We start from the raw sequence: 17,606 nt of genomic DNA, 5'->3' as shown, positions 1-17,606 counted from the left end.
GCCTAGGAGGAAAATTATGCCTGCTGCTGCTTCTACTATCACTACAGCATTGCTGATCTGGCAGTCTTAAATGCAGTGAGATGGGGTAGGTGTTATATTGAATTCCACAGATTGATTTGAACTAACCAGCCAATTATTAATCTGCAGGTTTCTATCATAAAAACTGTGTATGCAGGGTGGGTGGGCTTTCATTGCTTACCATTCTTATGAATTATCAAAAACATACTGTATATACTCATTGTATATTTTGGGGCTAGAGAGGAGCAGGAGGAGCTGCTCAATTGTACACATGCATTGAACTCAGTTTGGACTCCCAGTGTTTTCCACCAACCCCATGCTGCCAAGAGCAGCAGCAACAACATGAGTTCAAAGTCTGTTGTGAAGCTAGGGCGCTGCTGCTGACCAAGTGGACATATGGCCACCCTCTTGCAACCCCACAAGCAGAAAAGACGTGCAGGAGGATTTTTCTCTCCACCCACCCAACAGGTTACCAGTGCTGAGATAGTATGCTCTAGACCAGGCCTGCTCAACTTCGGCCCTCCTGCAGATGTTGGCCTACAATTCCCATAATCCCTGGCTATTGGCTGCTGTGGCTGAGAATTATGGGAGTTGTAGTCCAAAAACAGCTGGGGGGCCTAAGTTGAGCAGGCCTGCTCTAGACAGACAGTGGATCTTCTCCCTCAAACCACTGATAGGTCACTCGCCAGCTCAGCAGGACAGGGTGTGAAAACCACCATCCTTCTATATGCATGTGCAACACGGATGGAACAAGCAGGCAGAGACGGAAGTGGATGTCAGCTGACAGGCTGGCTCCCACCAGGAGGAAAGCTGAGTATGCATGAGGATGGGGAAGCAAAGCTGCTGGATGCTTCCTTTGCTGTGTTTTCTTCCCTGACTTGGCTCAGCAGCAGCACCGAGTTCCAGGGTGAAACAGAGGCTGCGACACGAGCACAAGTGGTGAGGTGGGCCAGATAAAAATGAGCCATACTTTGGCAGGCCATACTCTGGGCCCCATACTCTGAACAATCCTGTCCTGGTGGCTCTTGATGTCTCCCGTGAATATTTTTGTATTATGAGCTCTTTTGGATCAGAGAAACATCTTGTTCTTTTTTCTGTGTAATCCACTTTGAGGACCTTTTTCTTTTTTTGTTGGAAAGCAGTATATAAGAAGTGTATTTAATATTACTATTTTAATAGTTAATACTCTAAGGAAAAAGTCAAACCAATACTATCATGGAGAAGGGAGAACAGCGGAATGCAACAACATCCATGCATGACTAGCAAGTTGCCTAAATCTGATGCTTGGTGAGAAGGGATTATTCATAGGCAATTATGACTGTTCTAAATGAAGGGCTTGCAGATTAATACTGAGGGCTTCCATTTGGTCATTGGCGTCTCACAGTTTTTTCCTGTGAAAAAGGAGAGAAAGAGAGATTTTATTTGCATTAGTCACCAGACTATAGCAAAACAATGATTTAAAAAAATCCAATAAAAACCAAACTACACAACACAACATACCATACAAGTAGAATACTGGCACACAAGTCCAGATAAAAATTAAGTCCCTACAACTTAAAATTCAGAATCTGTCTCTCCGCAACAAGCCATAACATTTTCTTCAGGAAGTTTCCTCCTAGCATTGATCACTACAGATTGAAAACGAGCAGCCCTTGCAGTTACATATTTATTTTGACCATAACAACAAATAAATCTCTTCATTACAGGCCAACTTATTCAGTTCTTCAAGATATACCCTAGATGTAATTCCTTTTTAAATGACACTGCCTAATAATATGTACTAGATCTTCTATAGACTCTAGACCAGAGGGGCAGATATGCTTAAGATGTGGCTTATTCCTGATGTCATCAGGTTTAATTAAGCTTTAGTAATGGCTATCTTCTCTCTATAATGTTGAATCTCCCTAAAATAATGTGGCAAAACAAAAAGAACATAGGAAAAATATCTATAAAATGGTGATATCCTAAAAGTTCATATAGCTGCTCTATAAATTTGAAGAATTACCTTCTATCATCTTCAACCAATAATTTATCATGGTATGTGCCTACAGTTGAAGGCAAGCAACAGTTGGAGAGAAGGCATGCCCTCAGCTCTAGCCTGTGGGCTTCCCAGAGGCATCTGGTGGGCTACTGTGAGAAACAGGATGCTGGACTAGATAGGCCTTGGGCCTGATCCAGGGAGGATGTTCTTATGTTTTTATGTTTCGTCACAGCCAACTTAGGGCTTCAAAGATCAGAAGAGGGTGAAAGTGGTACCACCAAGGATCATAAACATCTATTTTGCACTGTTTCTGGAGGTCCCAAGTTTCCTGAAGTCCAAAGTAGGGCTCCATAGAAAAATTGTAGCATTGGAGCTGCATAACAAGAAATGCATTCTACAAAGTATTTTAGCTGAGGTTGCTGGGAGGAGGGGCCATCCTTTCAGTAGTAATTTACATTATTGGGCTGATATAAAATATTTGTCTTTTGTATGTATTAAAACTCTGAAGTTGAAGATTAAGAAGTCAGAATACAAAGAAAAAATATGTATTTTAGCTCTCTCAAATCTATCATGACAAGTTAAAATAGTGTTCCAGTTTTAGACTGAGCTAAACACAAAAAACAAGTAATTTATTTAATTCAATAACAGAGCACACTAACTGGAAAAGTTGAGTTTCTCTACTTCCCTTAATACAAACAGTTTTAATTGAGTCAGCATCTATTGTTCTATTCTAGATTAGTGATACATATCAAACATGTGGCTGTGCCAGTGTTTAGAACTTTATATAGGTTCATGCTGGTCACTAACCGAAATAAAGAGGAGATGATGATGATGATGATGATGATGATGATTAACTTTATATAGGCATAGTGTTGGGGTTGAGGAAAATAAGATGCTTTGTGGATTATGTGTTACCTTTATTTTCCCTCCTTCCAAACAGAATCACAAAACTAAAGGCAGTTTCCCTGAAATTAGATCTGAATTCTTATTTTCTTTTAGTAGAGACATGGGGAAATAGAATTAGTGGCTGACACTGACAGTGTGTGTGAGGATTTAGAGGCATTGCACACAAGTCCCAGTTGCATCCCTGCAGTCACTCTTCATACATGCACTGCAGTAGCAGAATGTCACTCTACTATAGGATTAAGTATTTTTATCATATTAAAATATTTGCATACATATTGCTCTGAATCAGGGTAGCCCAGTCTGTTTCTGAGTCTTTGCCTAGCCACTCTGTTAGCCGTATGTGACCCAGCAGTCCATGAGAATGTGCTTTGGTGGAACGTGTTTCAAAAACATTGCTGGTTTGCAGTGCTTCCGTTTGACCACTGGAATCTAATCCCGTGAATCGCAAACTTAGTGCTGTCTCATTTAGTACTGGTGCTGTCTTAAGTCAAGTGAACATGAAGAAAATCTAACACTGACACTTCAGACAGCCAAGACAAAAATTTGACAGTCAAAACCAAATGAAGTTTTTTGTAACTTTAGAGGAGAGAAATACATGCTTCTCCACCAAGAGCAAAACTCTTGAGCCACCTTCCACTCCTGCTCATCCCATAACACCTATTCCACCAGTGCTTCCTGAACCAGTGTGCCCTCCGGCTGTGCTGGCATCTCTGTCTTTCCCTTTGCTACCTGCTCCTGGGGATCCTTCTCCTCAGGACCCTGGCTCTGATGGGGAGTCCTCGTATGCCTTTGATCCTGAGTCTGATGTGTCAGAAGTGCATCTAAAGACCTCACCTGATGACAGTGTGGGTAACCACATTGACTCTTCATCCGAAGACTCTCCAACTGAGGAAACTAGATCGTATCTGATGCGATTTGGCTAGGGCCTTAGGCCTGGAAATGGCTAGGGCCTTAGGCCTGGAAATTCCCCCACTGGAAGTTACGGTCACAGGTCCCTTGTATAGTTACCTATCGACCACATCCGTGGCACATCCCACTCCTCTTCCAATGTTACCATCCCTGGTGACAGCTGCTAAGACCGCTTGGTTGACCCTAGTCACCTCTACTTTGCCATGTAAGAAACGGGAGAACTTGTATTGGGTCCAGGAAGCCTCTTGCCCTTTCCTTTTTAAACATCCAGAGCCGAACTCACTGGTAGTGGACTGCACATTACATTCCAAATCCACACAGAAACATTCAGCTCCAGTGGATAAAGAAGGTCGTAAACTGGACTCCATGGCGCGGAGGTTCTATTCTTCAGGATGCCTTTTGTTCAAAGTAGCGAACTACCTAGCATGTATGGCCAAATACCAGCAATCTCTTTGGGACAACATGAAGGAGGAAGCGAACAATTTACCTGAACCCTTTAAGGGCAGGTTCCTCTACCCTCTCGAAATCAGCGGATCTCACGAGGCAACAACTAAGTACAGTAAAACATCTGACTGAGAGTCAAAAGTACTGGCAGGATCTGTTGTACTTCGCCGTTATGCCTGGCTCTAATCTACACCCCTGGAACCAGAAATGAAGGGGAAAAATAGAAAATATTCCATTTGATGGAGAAGGGTGGTTCTAAACAATATTCCCAGCTCCCCTCCCATCGGTGTCAGAAGGGCCAACAAATAGCCAAAGCTCAGGAACAACTGAAGCCGTCATTTTAATGTTCGGACCTGGGAGTATTTTTTCCCCTCCCCCGCACGAGCTGACATCCGTCTTGCCCCTTCGTGGTGCCACATAACAGACATCTGGGTGTTATGCATAGTGACCAGTGGCTATGCCAGTGAATCTGACTATCTACCAGCCCGCGCAGGCATAAAATACACCCACACAACTCCTATCCTTGAAGAAGAGGTGATTTCACTACTCCAAAAGGATGCCATAGAACCAGTTTCACCTTCCTGTGTGCACAGTGGGTTCTATTCCAGATACTTCCAGGTCCCTAAGCATGATGGTGGGCTTTGTCCCATCCTGGACTTGAGGGAGCTGAACAGATTTGTCCGGACCTCTAAACTTCGAATGATTTCTCTACAGGCAATTTTACCACTGCTGTGGGAGGAGGAGTGGTTTGCATCCTTAGAACTGAAGGATGCTTACTTCCATATCACTGTATGACCTTGCCACCACCAGTTCTTGCGCTTTTGCCTGGGCATTCAGGCCTACCAGTACAAAGTGCTCCCGTTCGGCCTTTGTACCGCCCCAAGAGTACTCACTAAATGAATAGCAGTTGTCATTGTCTTCCTCCATGTTCAAGGTGTATCAGTCTTCCCATATATAGATGACTAGCTTTTTATGGCAAAAGAAAAATCAACTCTGCTGTCCAATCTACAACTTAATCTCTCTCTCTCGCTCTTCTGGCAGATCTGGGGTTCAGCATCAATCTAAACAAAATCAGTCCTGACCCCCCAGCATGCCCTCCAGTACATCGGTGCAGTCCTGGATGCTGGTGAAAAACGTGCATACTTACCTGCAGAATGCATCTGAGCCATTTCCGCCATGGTGGTCACCTGCCAGTCTGCTCCCAGGCAATGAGCTCATTTCATCCAGTGCTTGTTGGGCCTGATGGGTTCATGTACAATGATGGTGGAGAACTCACGCCTGAGGATGAGGAGCCTCCAGCTCTGGCTGCTGTCTGTCTTCCATCCGAATCTGGACAGCCAAAACAAGTGGTTAGTTGTCCCAGATAATATCCTACAGGACATACTTTGGTGGTCACAACCTGACTCCCTGACACAAGGAATTTCTTTTCAGATGTTAAACTCTACCGATGCTTCAATGCAGGGTTGATGTGCTCACTGTGGCACTCTGAAATTGCAAGGCATGTGGAACTCCCAGCAACAGGAACTCCATATTAACCTTTTAGGGCTCCTAGCTGTTTTTCTAGCCTTTAAAGCATTTTTACTCGCCATCCAGGGCGAAGTGGTTCAGACACATATTGATAACACAACAGCTATTGCCTACCTGAACCACCAAGGGGGCACTGTGTCTAGGATCCTGAACAACCTTGGCCTACAGCTGTGGGACTGGTGCTTGTGTTATATTATCATCCCTATGGCTATCTATATCAAGGGAGAGGATCATGTCTTGGCTGACTCCCTTAGTCAGGACGTTTCCTTCTCTATCATCCATGAGTGGGAGTTTAATGACCCTGTTCTGTCAGACCTTTTTGGTATGGTGTGCATCCACTGTTGACTTATTTGTCTCTGTGGTAAATAGTAAATGCTCTATGTTCTGTTCTAAGGCTGGTTTTGGCAACGGTTCACTAGGAGCTGCTTTTCAACTGCATTGGCAGAGCAAGCTTTATTATCTTTTCCCTCCTTTTCCCATTGTTATCCAGGGTAGTAGGAAAGATCCTACTGGATCACTGGTTGCGGTGAACTCTTTTAGCCTTCTCCTTTCCCAGGATTAACTTGCAGTACTTTTCTGCCAGCCCCCTGTCACAGGGCCAGTGTGTATCCTGCAGCATTTCATGCTCACCACTACCCTGAGCGCTTAGAAGTTCCAGGGTAGGGTTTTAGAGGACCAGTTTCCTTGTAAGGAGATAAAGTACTGCAGATCATGTCCTTATAACATTGGTTGCTTGTATAACCTTTGTTCAGCCAGGAGAGAGCATGCAGACACCCAGCAGGGGAGTTCATAGCAGAGTCAGTCCCCTGAAAACAAACAGGGGCTGACAAGAAGAGAAAAGACTAACAGAACTTCCCAACTAACTGCATGGGGGCACTTTTTGACATCCTCCCCTTCCTCAGGAAGTGCTCTGTGCCACATGGAAATATGTCCCTGAGGGTTGCGCAGCCCTCAGGGATTAATTATTTATTCTCTGTGTAAACCACCCTGAGCCATTTTTGGAAGGGTGGTATAGAAATCAAATTAATAATAATAATATAATAATAATAATTCTCCAAGAGCACACACATTCTAGTGTGTCCCTGGTGGCCCCAGCAACCCTGGTTTGTGGCCTTTCTTCGACTGTGCAAGGGCTCTTTCCAGTGCCTTCCACCTCATTGAGATCTCCTCACGAGAGAAGGAGATCGAGGTCCCTCCACCACGCTCTGAGGTCCCTCTCGCTGACAGCATGGAGGCTGAACTTCTAGACGACATCCTGCTAAATGAAAGGCCTCTATGAGAAGGTCCTAGTTGCAAATGGTAGCATTTCACATCCTACGCTTCTTCAAGAGGCTTCAGCCCGCTCAGGTCCTCAGTTTTATGTAAACTGTCTGGAGACTTGTGTTTTGGGTAGTATACAAATATGTTAAACAAATACATAAATACTCCTCTACCTCGCCTCTCTCAAAGGATTGGAACTTTCTAACACTTCAATTAACCTAGCTGCCATTTCAGCATACCACCAGGGCTGGGATGGCAAATCAGTCTTTGTCCATCCTGACTCAAAACGCTTTCTAAAAGCGGTTTAACAACCTGTACCCTCCAGTGCAGGCATCCGTTGAGCCTTGGAACCTCTCACTTGTGCTGTCCACACTTACAAAGGCCCCGTTTGAACCGTTACTATCATCTTCCATGAGACTGCTATGCCTAAAAGCTGCCTTCCTGGTTGCCATCACACCGGCAAGGTGGGTCAGTAAACTCACTGCATTAAGGGCAGATTCACCAAATTTTATCTGGACAAGGGTATCCTCCATCCAGATCCTAACTTCCATCCTAAAGTTGTATCAGACTTTCATATCAACCAGGACATTGTACTGCCTACTTTTTTCTATGACCCTTCTACACCCCTTGAATGTTCTGTGCATGCTCTGCACTTCCGAAGTTGTCTCCTTTACTTTTTGAACCGCACAAAGGCATTCAGACGATCGAACAAACTATTAATCTCCTATTCAGGGCCTAATAAAGGTTTAGCCATTTCAAGACAAAGATTGTCTAACTGCCTAGTTTAGCTGATCTTCTTTTGTTACAAGAAGCAAGGTGTTCAGCCACCCCCTAAAATTCAGACGCATTCCTCTAGGTCCATGGTTACCTCAGCTGCCCACACATCAGTATGTGCATCAGTATGAAGGACATTTGCAGGGCTGCTACCTGGTCCTCTGACCTGCCCTTTGTCCGACACTATGCTGTGGACTTGTGATTTGCTTCAGAGGCCTATTTTGGTCGGGCAGTCTTAAAGAAAGTACTTTAACTGCTAGTACCCATCTCCTTTTACGGGAGCTAGTCACTAACCCAGTTGTGAGGGACGATGGATCCCTGCAAAGATAAACAGGTTGCTTACCTGTAACTTATGATCTCTCTGGGTATCCATGGTCACTCACACTTTTGGACATGAGCTGTTTACACACCTGTGCTGCTGTGATTCTTGCTTCTGTGATTCTTCTACCTCTGGATACTGTAGGCGCTGTACTGCCGGCTCTATAGGCGCCCTTTGAAGGCTCTGATATCACTACACATTAAAAGGCCGGAGCGCCTAAATGGAGCTAAAGATTCTTCTGTGACCTACTGCACAGGCACAGAAGACCCAGTTGTGAGTGACCATGAATCCCCACACAGGTCATAAGTTACAGGTAAGCAATCTGTTTTTCTCCTTTTGACTATAATTCAAACCCAGAATGCCTTCTGCTGCTCCTGCTTCATATCTTAAAACGCAAAGTTTTTCTCATATGGTCTCATTGATTTCCAAAATGCTCCAGTGCCAAAAGTATGCATGCATGCATGCATACATACATACATACATACTCACTCTCAAAATTAACCTATGCAGATAGGCTTACCTTGTATGTATTTTCTCGGTTTTCATGTGGAATTCTGAATCTGGTGTTTAAGACTTTACAGAACTTGTAACATCTCTGGTATTCAGTAGTAGGACATCCATTTGAGAAATAGAGGTTGTAGCAACAAAGGCTACTAATTGTCTTATAAGAGAAAATGGTGGTCATTAAGGGTAGATGCTCCATCCTTTTTCTGATCCATTTGAATGCTGAAGAAAAGGACTCCACTACCATAAGTGCAAGTCTCTTGTTTCTCCTGACACTTTCAGAAGTCCAAATTTCATTTTAGTTAATAGCAAAAGATAATCTGTCTGGTCTATTGGAGATCTCCTACTTGGTCTTACACTTATACCTGTTCAGTCCATAGAAAAGCAGACTTAGAGGCTATTTCAGCCATAGTGCTGTTTGGATAGTGATTGCTAGTTGAAAGTCCTATTGGCACAAAATAAAAAAAGCTATGGGAATCATTTCTGCTTCACAGTACTTTGAAGTGGTAGTTGGCATTTAGGCTAAAATATTGGAGTTGGGGGAGCACTCTTCCAGATTTTAGAAAATGCATGACACTTTTGAATCTCTGTCTTTTTTTTTTTTTTTTTTTTTACAGTTCTGCATGGGCAGTGATCTTTTCTTTTGCTAATTTAGAAGGGACTAGTAGATGAAATTTTGACTAGCATTGATTTTGAAATATTACTTTGGCTTGCAGCTTTGTTGTCAGAATAAATATCAGCAGTTTAGTGTCTGTTGTTTCTGGAGCAACAAACAAAAGCAAAGCTTATTTTCCCTTAGTGGTGACTGTATGAAAATAGCTCATTGGGTCTGTAAAGGTACTGCATGTTTGATATATTTTTAATTTACTTTATAATTCATATTGCCATTCCTTCCCCTATCCTGCATGGTAATAAATGGTTCCTTCACCCTTTCCTTTCTTCAATCCTTTTTCCTTTCCCTTCCCCCATTCTTTCCCTTCTGACATTTTCAGCATATTGTTTCTGTGGGATGTTCCAACAAGCAAGCCAGACGTCACATTGACTTTTTTGAAGAAGAGGCTGAATTGGCTCCTGTAAGTTAGTTGCACGTGTGTGATTTCTCTGTATACAATGTATAAGAAAAGGAGTCTTAATGTAAGTCCCACCGTTACTAGTTGCATTTTTAATGTGGTAATACAGAACATTCAGCATTCTGCATCCTCCCTTAGAATGGGATCATGCTGGCTTGAGTAAAACCCTCAAGCCAGCAAAATCCAGTAAATTGCCTAGTTTGCTGGCTTGAGTAAAACCCAGTTTGCCCCTTGGTTAAACACCTGTATTTGGGGATGTCCAAATACATCTTCTCCACTAGATCAAATTGCAGTTTCAATTCATGCTTCAGTGATTGAATTGGGTTCTTAATCATAACATGAAAAGCAAAGCTTAAGACCTTTTATATTTCAGTGCATTCATATGGTACAGTCTTAGTGCCACATCTCATCTTTCTAGCACATACCATGAATCATCAGTGTCTTGAACCCCATTGGCTGGAGGAGAGTATAAAGAATTACAACATTCAGTATCTATCATTTGGCACAAAACTGTCTGGCAGCATTCCAAAAGTAATGTAGGAGTTTGTGGGCTTTTGACTTGGAAACTGCATTTCAAGGCAAACATTGTAATTCAGTAGTGTTCTGTGTCTGTCCTGAAAATGGGCAAGACTTGTAATATGGTACCTGTCTTTGAAGAGCAGCTTCTGATGCTGAGGTCCTCCAAACAAAGGAACATCTTGTCCAGGCAGCTTTGTTCAAATGTTGAATAGTAAACTACTTTGTCACAATCTGTAGCAGAATACTATATTAAATTCTTAGTATTTATTGTTGGATTTTTAAAAAGTGTGTTTTTAATTTCAGAGTCATCTCCCTGCTTGTGCTCTGTGTGTGAATATCCTCTAGTGCAGGATTAAGTGAAAATTCTAGAAGGGGTCATTAATTATCTGTTGTACAATATTGCCATCTGCTGCCTAGAATGGGCATATAATTTTATTATCCAATTTTACTACATCTAAAATTGGCTAGACTGGCTTTAAAACATTATTACATGGTGTTTGTTTTTATGCTAAAGCTAATTGCATATTAAGATAGAGATTTTTATATTTGAAAAACCTTACATTTTCAACTTTTGATATTTGATCAGATGTATTTGGAATATCACTCACTAGCTGCATCATAAATGCAAATGACTGTATTCACACCAAGCATGTTCTGTCATAGGTTGATCAGGGGTAGGGTGAGAGGCTCCCATGATAGCACAGTTGGTCCACATGTCCTCTGTAGCAGAGGTGGGGATATCGAAATCAATCACAAATTGCTATATTAGAGGCTGGTTTGGTGATATCTGAAAGATACATGTAACTTTAAAGACCAGAAACCCACTTTAAGCTTTAAAAATCTACTAGCTTTAGATAGTTCTGATTTTTGTTTTTTATGGTAGCTCTGTGTATTCTTGTTTATGGGTTCTTGCTTAAATTCAGTACTAGGTTCAACAATCACAAGTGCTGTCATGAATTCGTGCTTCAACATTGTTGCAATTGCTTGGAGTGATCTTACTGAATTCAAAAGGCTTTGGGAATTTTTCATAGAATCTTTTTTTTATATCTTTATTTTTGTAGGTACTTCTCTTCTTGGGTTTATTTTACTTTTCTCAAGTGGTATATTGAATATTTGCATAAAGCCTTGTCCTTGATTGGCTCCTACATTCACATAACTTCTAAAATAATGGCGCACATGTATGGATTACTTTTAAATGTGAGAAAAGCCAAACCTTCCTTTGCAACCTTTTAGACATGAAGTCTTGCTTTTCTCTCTGTCTCATAAGTAATGATCTGTCTAGGTTCTACAAATTATTCAACAAGATCAGAGACCAATGGAAGTATGGATTGCTTGTTGGCCAGTTTGTCTATAGTATAAACTGATGTGTAGCATTTGGGATTTCTCTGTTTAATGTACTGTATAGTTTAGTCTCCAAAATAGGAAAAATTTATTGGCCAGAGTACAGATCTGTAGTCCAAAATGCACATAGATTTTAATTAATGTTTCAAAGTTGAAGTCAGCAGCAGTTGTATAAAGATGTGTGTTCCTAAGAGCAGCAATTTCTAATTTAAGTTTTAATTTCGGTAGTTGAGATTTTGGAAAGAGGAAATTGTGTAAGAAATGTGTTAAGCAGTACATAGGGGAAAGTAAATGTATTGTATGGAATGGTCAAAAGTTATAGCAGAAATGAAACTACCCACTGTAGTGCATCTAACATTTCCAGAAGATCTGAAAACTACTTCCCTGATTATTTTTCTGGCACTCCTCATGAATTTGTTTGCTTGCTTGTTAACAATTCTTGCTTGCTGCTGTTTGTTCTCAGTGACATCCTCATACAGCCAAATCTGATTGGCTGCATATCATGTGATTTTTATCGTGTTTGTTACATAATCCATTATTGGATGGGTTCACCCATGTGACTAGTTCAAGGAGAAGGAAGCAGTAGCTTAGGGAGAATCTTAGACTGTATATGTTGGAGGGTGGGAATCTACCCAACAAAAACTGCTAGTTCTTTTCCAGAGAGGTATTTCTCCAAGTTCTTGGCTTTTTATTTGGTCAAGAAGGAGCGGGGTCAAGTGGTTATACGGCGCAACACAAGTGGCACTGCCAGCCTTGATGTATGTTTCTTTTCATTTCTCTATTTTCTCCCCACCTGCCATGTTGGGGAGCTGGGGTGGTGAGGGACACTGAAGAACTTAATATATGATTCTGCAGGTGCCTTCCAACTCTCAAGTCACCCTGACCCCCACCTTTTACAGGAAGTGAATCTTTGTTTTTAACAGAGCCAGATTACCTTAGGAGATGGTGCCCCAGCAGTGTGGCATAGTGAATCAACCTACAGCATACAAATGCACTAAGCTACTAACTTTGGTCTTGTCCATGATAAACCTTTGAACTACCATGGAGTGTTTGAAATATTTTGTGATCTGTTTGGAAAGGGGGAGAATTGTAATTCAGTGGTGCAGCATCTTTTTTGCATCCAGCTGGTTCAGGTTCACTCCCTGGCTTTTCTGAGTACGGCTGGGAAAGACCCATCTGAAACTCTGGAGAGCCACTGTTGTCAGTGTAGACAATACTGAACCATGCTCTGTATTTGTATAAGGCAGCTCCTATTGAGAGCAGGGGGTGGCGGGGAGAGAGAATTCACACATGGCATACCTAGAAACTGTATAGAAATTTGTTGCTTAATTTGCAGTTGCTTTGAACAGAATACATAGTTATTAGCCTGCACTAATGTTTTCAGTTAATTGAAGTCCCTGGAGGTGATAGAAGCACAGGATGTTTGCTAGCAGGAAGCTGTCTACTTGCACAATACTTCTGTAATGCTTTTTGTGCAATTGCCAACTATTAGCTCACAAAATAATTTCAGAATGGTTTGTGTTTAGCAGGTTTAAAGTATTATTTTGCGCAAACATGCAAAGAAACCAGGTGTAACATTAAATATCTGGACTGCTCACTTGCTTATTTTCAATTTAAAATACTTCTGAATTTTTAAAAATGTGCTTCTTAATAGAAAGAAGGGTTTACAGCTGTCTGCTACTGCTAATCATACACTATAAAATTACTGCACTGACTTTCTTTTGACTTTAATTTCTTTCTTTTCTTTCTGCACAAGCACTCCTATTTGGACAGGGAAACCTCCCTCCTTCTGAGAAACATTGCAGGAAAGCCTTCTCATTTGCTGACCAAGGTGATACTGCTACTTCCCACCTGCATGTGATTGTTTCCTTGTAGATAGAATGGCATTCTTGGGGGGCGGGGGAAGGGTTGTGTGTACATTTGGAATTTGTTTCTAGGTGCTTATGTTTTTGCAAGAATGACTTTTCCTCTGGTCAGAGGGGAAACTGGTTGTACTTAAAATACACTTGAATGGGTAAGTCTGCAAGTGGGTCAGATGTCCTGTTTTAAAAACAGCCTATTACAAAATAAGGGTTTAGAAAACTTGTTTTATGTCTCTGTAGTATAATCATTTAATATTTTTGGAAAGAGCTTTTGTAGAAGCTTCTGTTGTTCATAGTCTGTGCCTCTACCCCACTGTGCCCCATCCCACAAAAGATATACTATCATTTGTATATCCAGAATAAAGTGCAGGCAGTAGTAGAGTTTAGGAGAAACTATTTGGTATATATGAGTTCCACTTATATGTGGTATTTGAATTTTTGCATAATGTTTGTATATTGGCCAAGTAAAAGTGAGCGGGCAGGCTAAGATGATGAGAAGAGGTAGCCAGTGCATCCAGTCTCTGCTCTCTGAATAAAAACCTGCTCAATATTTGCTGCCGCCTTCTTTTGAAAGCGGAATATATCATGCACCAGCAAATTGCTCTCTTTTTGTATTAAATCAAATTGTGGTGATATCCAGAATCTGTATGCAGCACCAGATGAGAGATTCAATTTAAAAAAAAAGAATTGTGGAATTGAAGAAGGCAAACAGCCTTTAGACTAACATTCCTAGGAACTTGGTTTTTAAATATATATATATACACACACACATACACACTACCTATTTCCTGTATTTTTCAATACTCCCTCTTGTTATAAATATTACATAGAAAACCATAATTTCTGTGCTACTCTCCATTAATTATGAGGACATGGTACAAATCATTTTAGCAGCAGGAAGTAGATAGAGGAAAGCAGCCATAGACCTTTTTTTAAAAAGTTTTTAAAAGGTTTTTTTTTAATAAAAAAGTTTAATCTTTCACCAGAAACCTTGGGCTTTTCTAATGTGAAGGTAGGATTTTCACCTGGAAATTGGGCTGGGTTGAGAGTTTTGCCAGAAAAAGGAGTTTTGTCTAGGACATGCATGATTACTGGCTTTTAAAAATGAAAGTTCTCATTGTATTTCCTGGGAAGATAGGAAAATCAAAATTATTAATATATAAATATACAAAAATATTACTGGTTATGCAATTCGTAATGGATTAAAGAGAGAGTCTGCCTATTATAAACTGAAGCAAACTGGACAAACTGAAAGCGAGCTTGTAATTTTGTGGATTATGCATTTAGCACTACAAGTTAGCAAAGCAAAGCAGAGGAATTCCCAGACTTAGAAAGATTTTAGATTTTAGCATGTGCCTTGGACAGTTCCATGATATTTCGTCTGTCAAGCTGGAGTGCAGTTCCAGCATTTGAACTTATGAAATGTAGTTAATCAGTCAACCATTCTTATTTTCAGAATGAAACGTCAGCTCATTCTGTTCATATGCACATTTTGAGAGAGTTCATGTAAAGGTAAAGTGTGCCATAGAGTCGATTTCGACTTCTGGCGTCCACAGAGCCCTGTGGTTTTCTTTGGTAGAATACAAGAGGGGTTTACCGTTGCCTCCTCTTGTGCTGTATGAGATGATGCCTTTCAGCACCTTTCTATATCACTGCTGCCCAGTATAGGTGTTTCCTATAGTCTGGGAAACATACCAGTAGGGAATCGAACTGGCGACCTTCTGCTTGTTAGTCAAGCATTTCCCTGCTGCACCACTTAAGGAGTGCGTGTAGATAGTACTAATTTGACTTTGTGCTTGGGTGCTGACACTTGAGCTTTCAAAGTGGAACCTATGGCACTAGAAACACTGTTCCTTTTGGTGAGTTATACATAACCTTCCATTGGTATCCTAGGACATATGTTGATATTTTGATGCAAAAATGACACACACACACACACACATCTCCAAGCAAAACAGAAGAATGAGGAAAGACAATAGAATAGTGGAAGATCAGAATTGGTGACTTCTGTAAATGTTTATATTGGAATTCATCTCTGGTGACAGCACAGATTGCCTAGTAATGATTTAATACTTCATTCTACATATCAGAAGATGCATTTTGTGTTTATTGCCCACATGTTCCTCAGTGTAATGTGAGCAATACAGATCTACCCAGGCTACTGCAATTTCCTAACAAAGTGTCAGTGGTGTTACACTTTTGCACAAGAGTGCCAACACTTCAAGAATCAATCAATCAAACTGTATTTCAGTCTATGACCAGCAAACGCTTCAAGTAGCATGCCTGAATTCTGGAAGCACTACTTAAATTGGAAACATGTTGTTTGATCTTCAGCAACCATGTTTCCAATCTTTGTGGCACTTCCAGAGTGTGGCCACTTTACTTGAAGTGTTGGCACTCTTGGGCAAAAGCACAACACTGGAGCTTATTGCACTGTGGGCAGATTCTCCAAGAGCCCCCAGGACTACACGACTATCACCTGATCCTTCAGATTAAGGACTGCCCTTCCAGCATACAGCAAACACCTATTCAGATAGGCAGATCGCATCCACCACCACCACTTTTGCCTTATTCTTAAGCTTTACTTACCTCATTTTTGCCAGAGCTTTACTATGTATTCACACTTCCCTAAGCAATTATCAATCTTATGCAGTCACAATTTGCATATCTGTCTGAAACCAAATTAACCCTTTATGAACTGCAAGATGATAAACTGTGAAATTAGTCTTAAAATTAGACGTGTTGTTTTGGCGGGGCAGTAAAAACCATCACAAGGAAATAGTGTCCCCAACTTACAAATGGGTTGTGTTCTAAAAGTTCATTTGTAAGTTGGATGTTCATAACTCGGAATGTGTATAGTTCCTATAAAAGATGATTTATTTGTATTTGCAGATTGGCATATGTAAGTTGGGGACTTCATTAATTTAATATGTTATGGAGCTTTGTTTGAAAGTACGGGTTGTTTGTAAGTCAGGGTGTGCCTGTACCATGTTTGTCCTGAAACGTAGATGTAAATAATAAAACACATCACAGACTATATTAAACATACAGAGTTAACTGCATATTCAATTACCTATTATAAGATATTACATTTTTCTTTTGTTTTATAGAGAGGGATTAGATACCAGTTAGAAAGATGATCCACACTGTTTCTTTGTAGCATATAGAACCAGTAGTCCAGAACAAAAGTCATTTTCTGCTATTTCACAATCTCTGGTTTAAAAATCCTTTGGGCTTAATGTAACTTGAACAATAATGCATGATTTTAAACTGTTCTCTTAAGACATTTGGGGGAGATGTAGCAATTTAGTTGCATACTTGGATGCATGCCTACAACGTAAAATATGAACTATCAATTTAAATGTTCATTAAGTACACTACCTAGTTTGTGGGAGATTCTATATTTTTAGAAATATTTTCTTTTGTGTCACATATTTAGAAGCAGTTCTTTATCGTGCATATTGTAATGTGATTATTCATTATAATATATAATATAACACATTCAAGCACAGCTTCAGAAGGGGCATGGGTGGGCAAGCACCCCTTCCCCAGACAAGTGGCTTGCCCCCTCACCCCCCGTTTCTGTTTCAGAAATCTAATATATGTGAGATGCAGCTCAGCTTCCACACACACCCATAAATGCACTTTGCCCCTTCTGTGCCCCCCTCAATCTCTTTTTTCTGGTGTCATCGCTGAACCCATTATATAAGCATCATGTTTTAGTAAATCTTGCATATTTGCTGTTAGTGTCAGGAGCCTAATTTACAGCAAGATCCTCTTGGGAAACAGCTTCTCAACACTAACGAAAACTGTCACTTAAAGGAAAAACAGTCTGCAGTGTCAGAGCTGGGTTTTGAAGAAGCAGAATAAAACTCAAGATTTCTTGATATTGTCAAGAGCTGATTATGTCAAGGGGCTTCTGCTAGCCCAGTAGAATTTTTGACTTCTTTTAACTACTGACTTCACAAGCCACATCATGAATTGATTTTGAAACTCTCCTCAGTTTCAAATGCTGTTTGCCACATTGCCTGGAGGTGGCCGAGGGTGATTTCACTGCTGTTTCAAACAAGCCTTAAGCCACTTTGGACTCAGTTCTTTGGATTCTGGTCACTGTCTGGTAAAAAGACGTTCTGCCAATAAAAAAGATCTTGGAGGAAGAAGAGACAGGTTTG

General features: G+C 40.9%; 1 protein-coding gene across 6 annotated transcripts in view; it reads left to right on the top strand.

The window, feature by feature from the left end:
- RAPH1 (Ras association (RalGDS/AF-6) and pleckstrin homology domains 1) overlaps positions 1-17,606 on the top strand; it is a 129,981-nt gene that overhangs the window by 71,496 nt on the left and 40,879 nt on the right. For 3 of the 6 annotated variants that reach the window (XM_053281080.1, XM_053281099.1, XM_053281090.1), the window contains exons 5-6: positions 9,635-9,715; positions 13,329-13,403. The exons of 1 other annotated variant lie outside the window; for it this stretch is intronic. In XM_053281080.1, coding sequence (XP_053137055.1) covers positions 9,635-9,715; positions 13,329-13,403 — 156 coding nt within the window. The remainder of the gene's footprint in view (positions 1-9,634; positions 9,716-13,328; positions 13,404-17,606) is intronic. 2 more of the 6 variants (XM_053281105.1, XM_053281114.1) reach the window with 2 other exon arrangements.

Source organism: Hemicordylus capensis, chromosome 1 (genome assembly GCF_027244095.1).
Source record: "Hemicordylus capensis ecotype Gifberg chromosome 1, rHemCap1.1.pri, whole genome shotgun sequence".
NCBI classification, from domain to species: domain Eukaryota; kingdom Metazoa; phylum Chordata; class Lepidosauria; order Squamata; family Cordylidae; genus Hemicordylus; species Hemicordylus capensis.
This window is presented reverse-complemented; position numbering and strand designations above follow the sequence as displayed.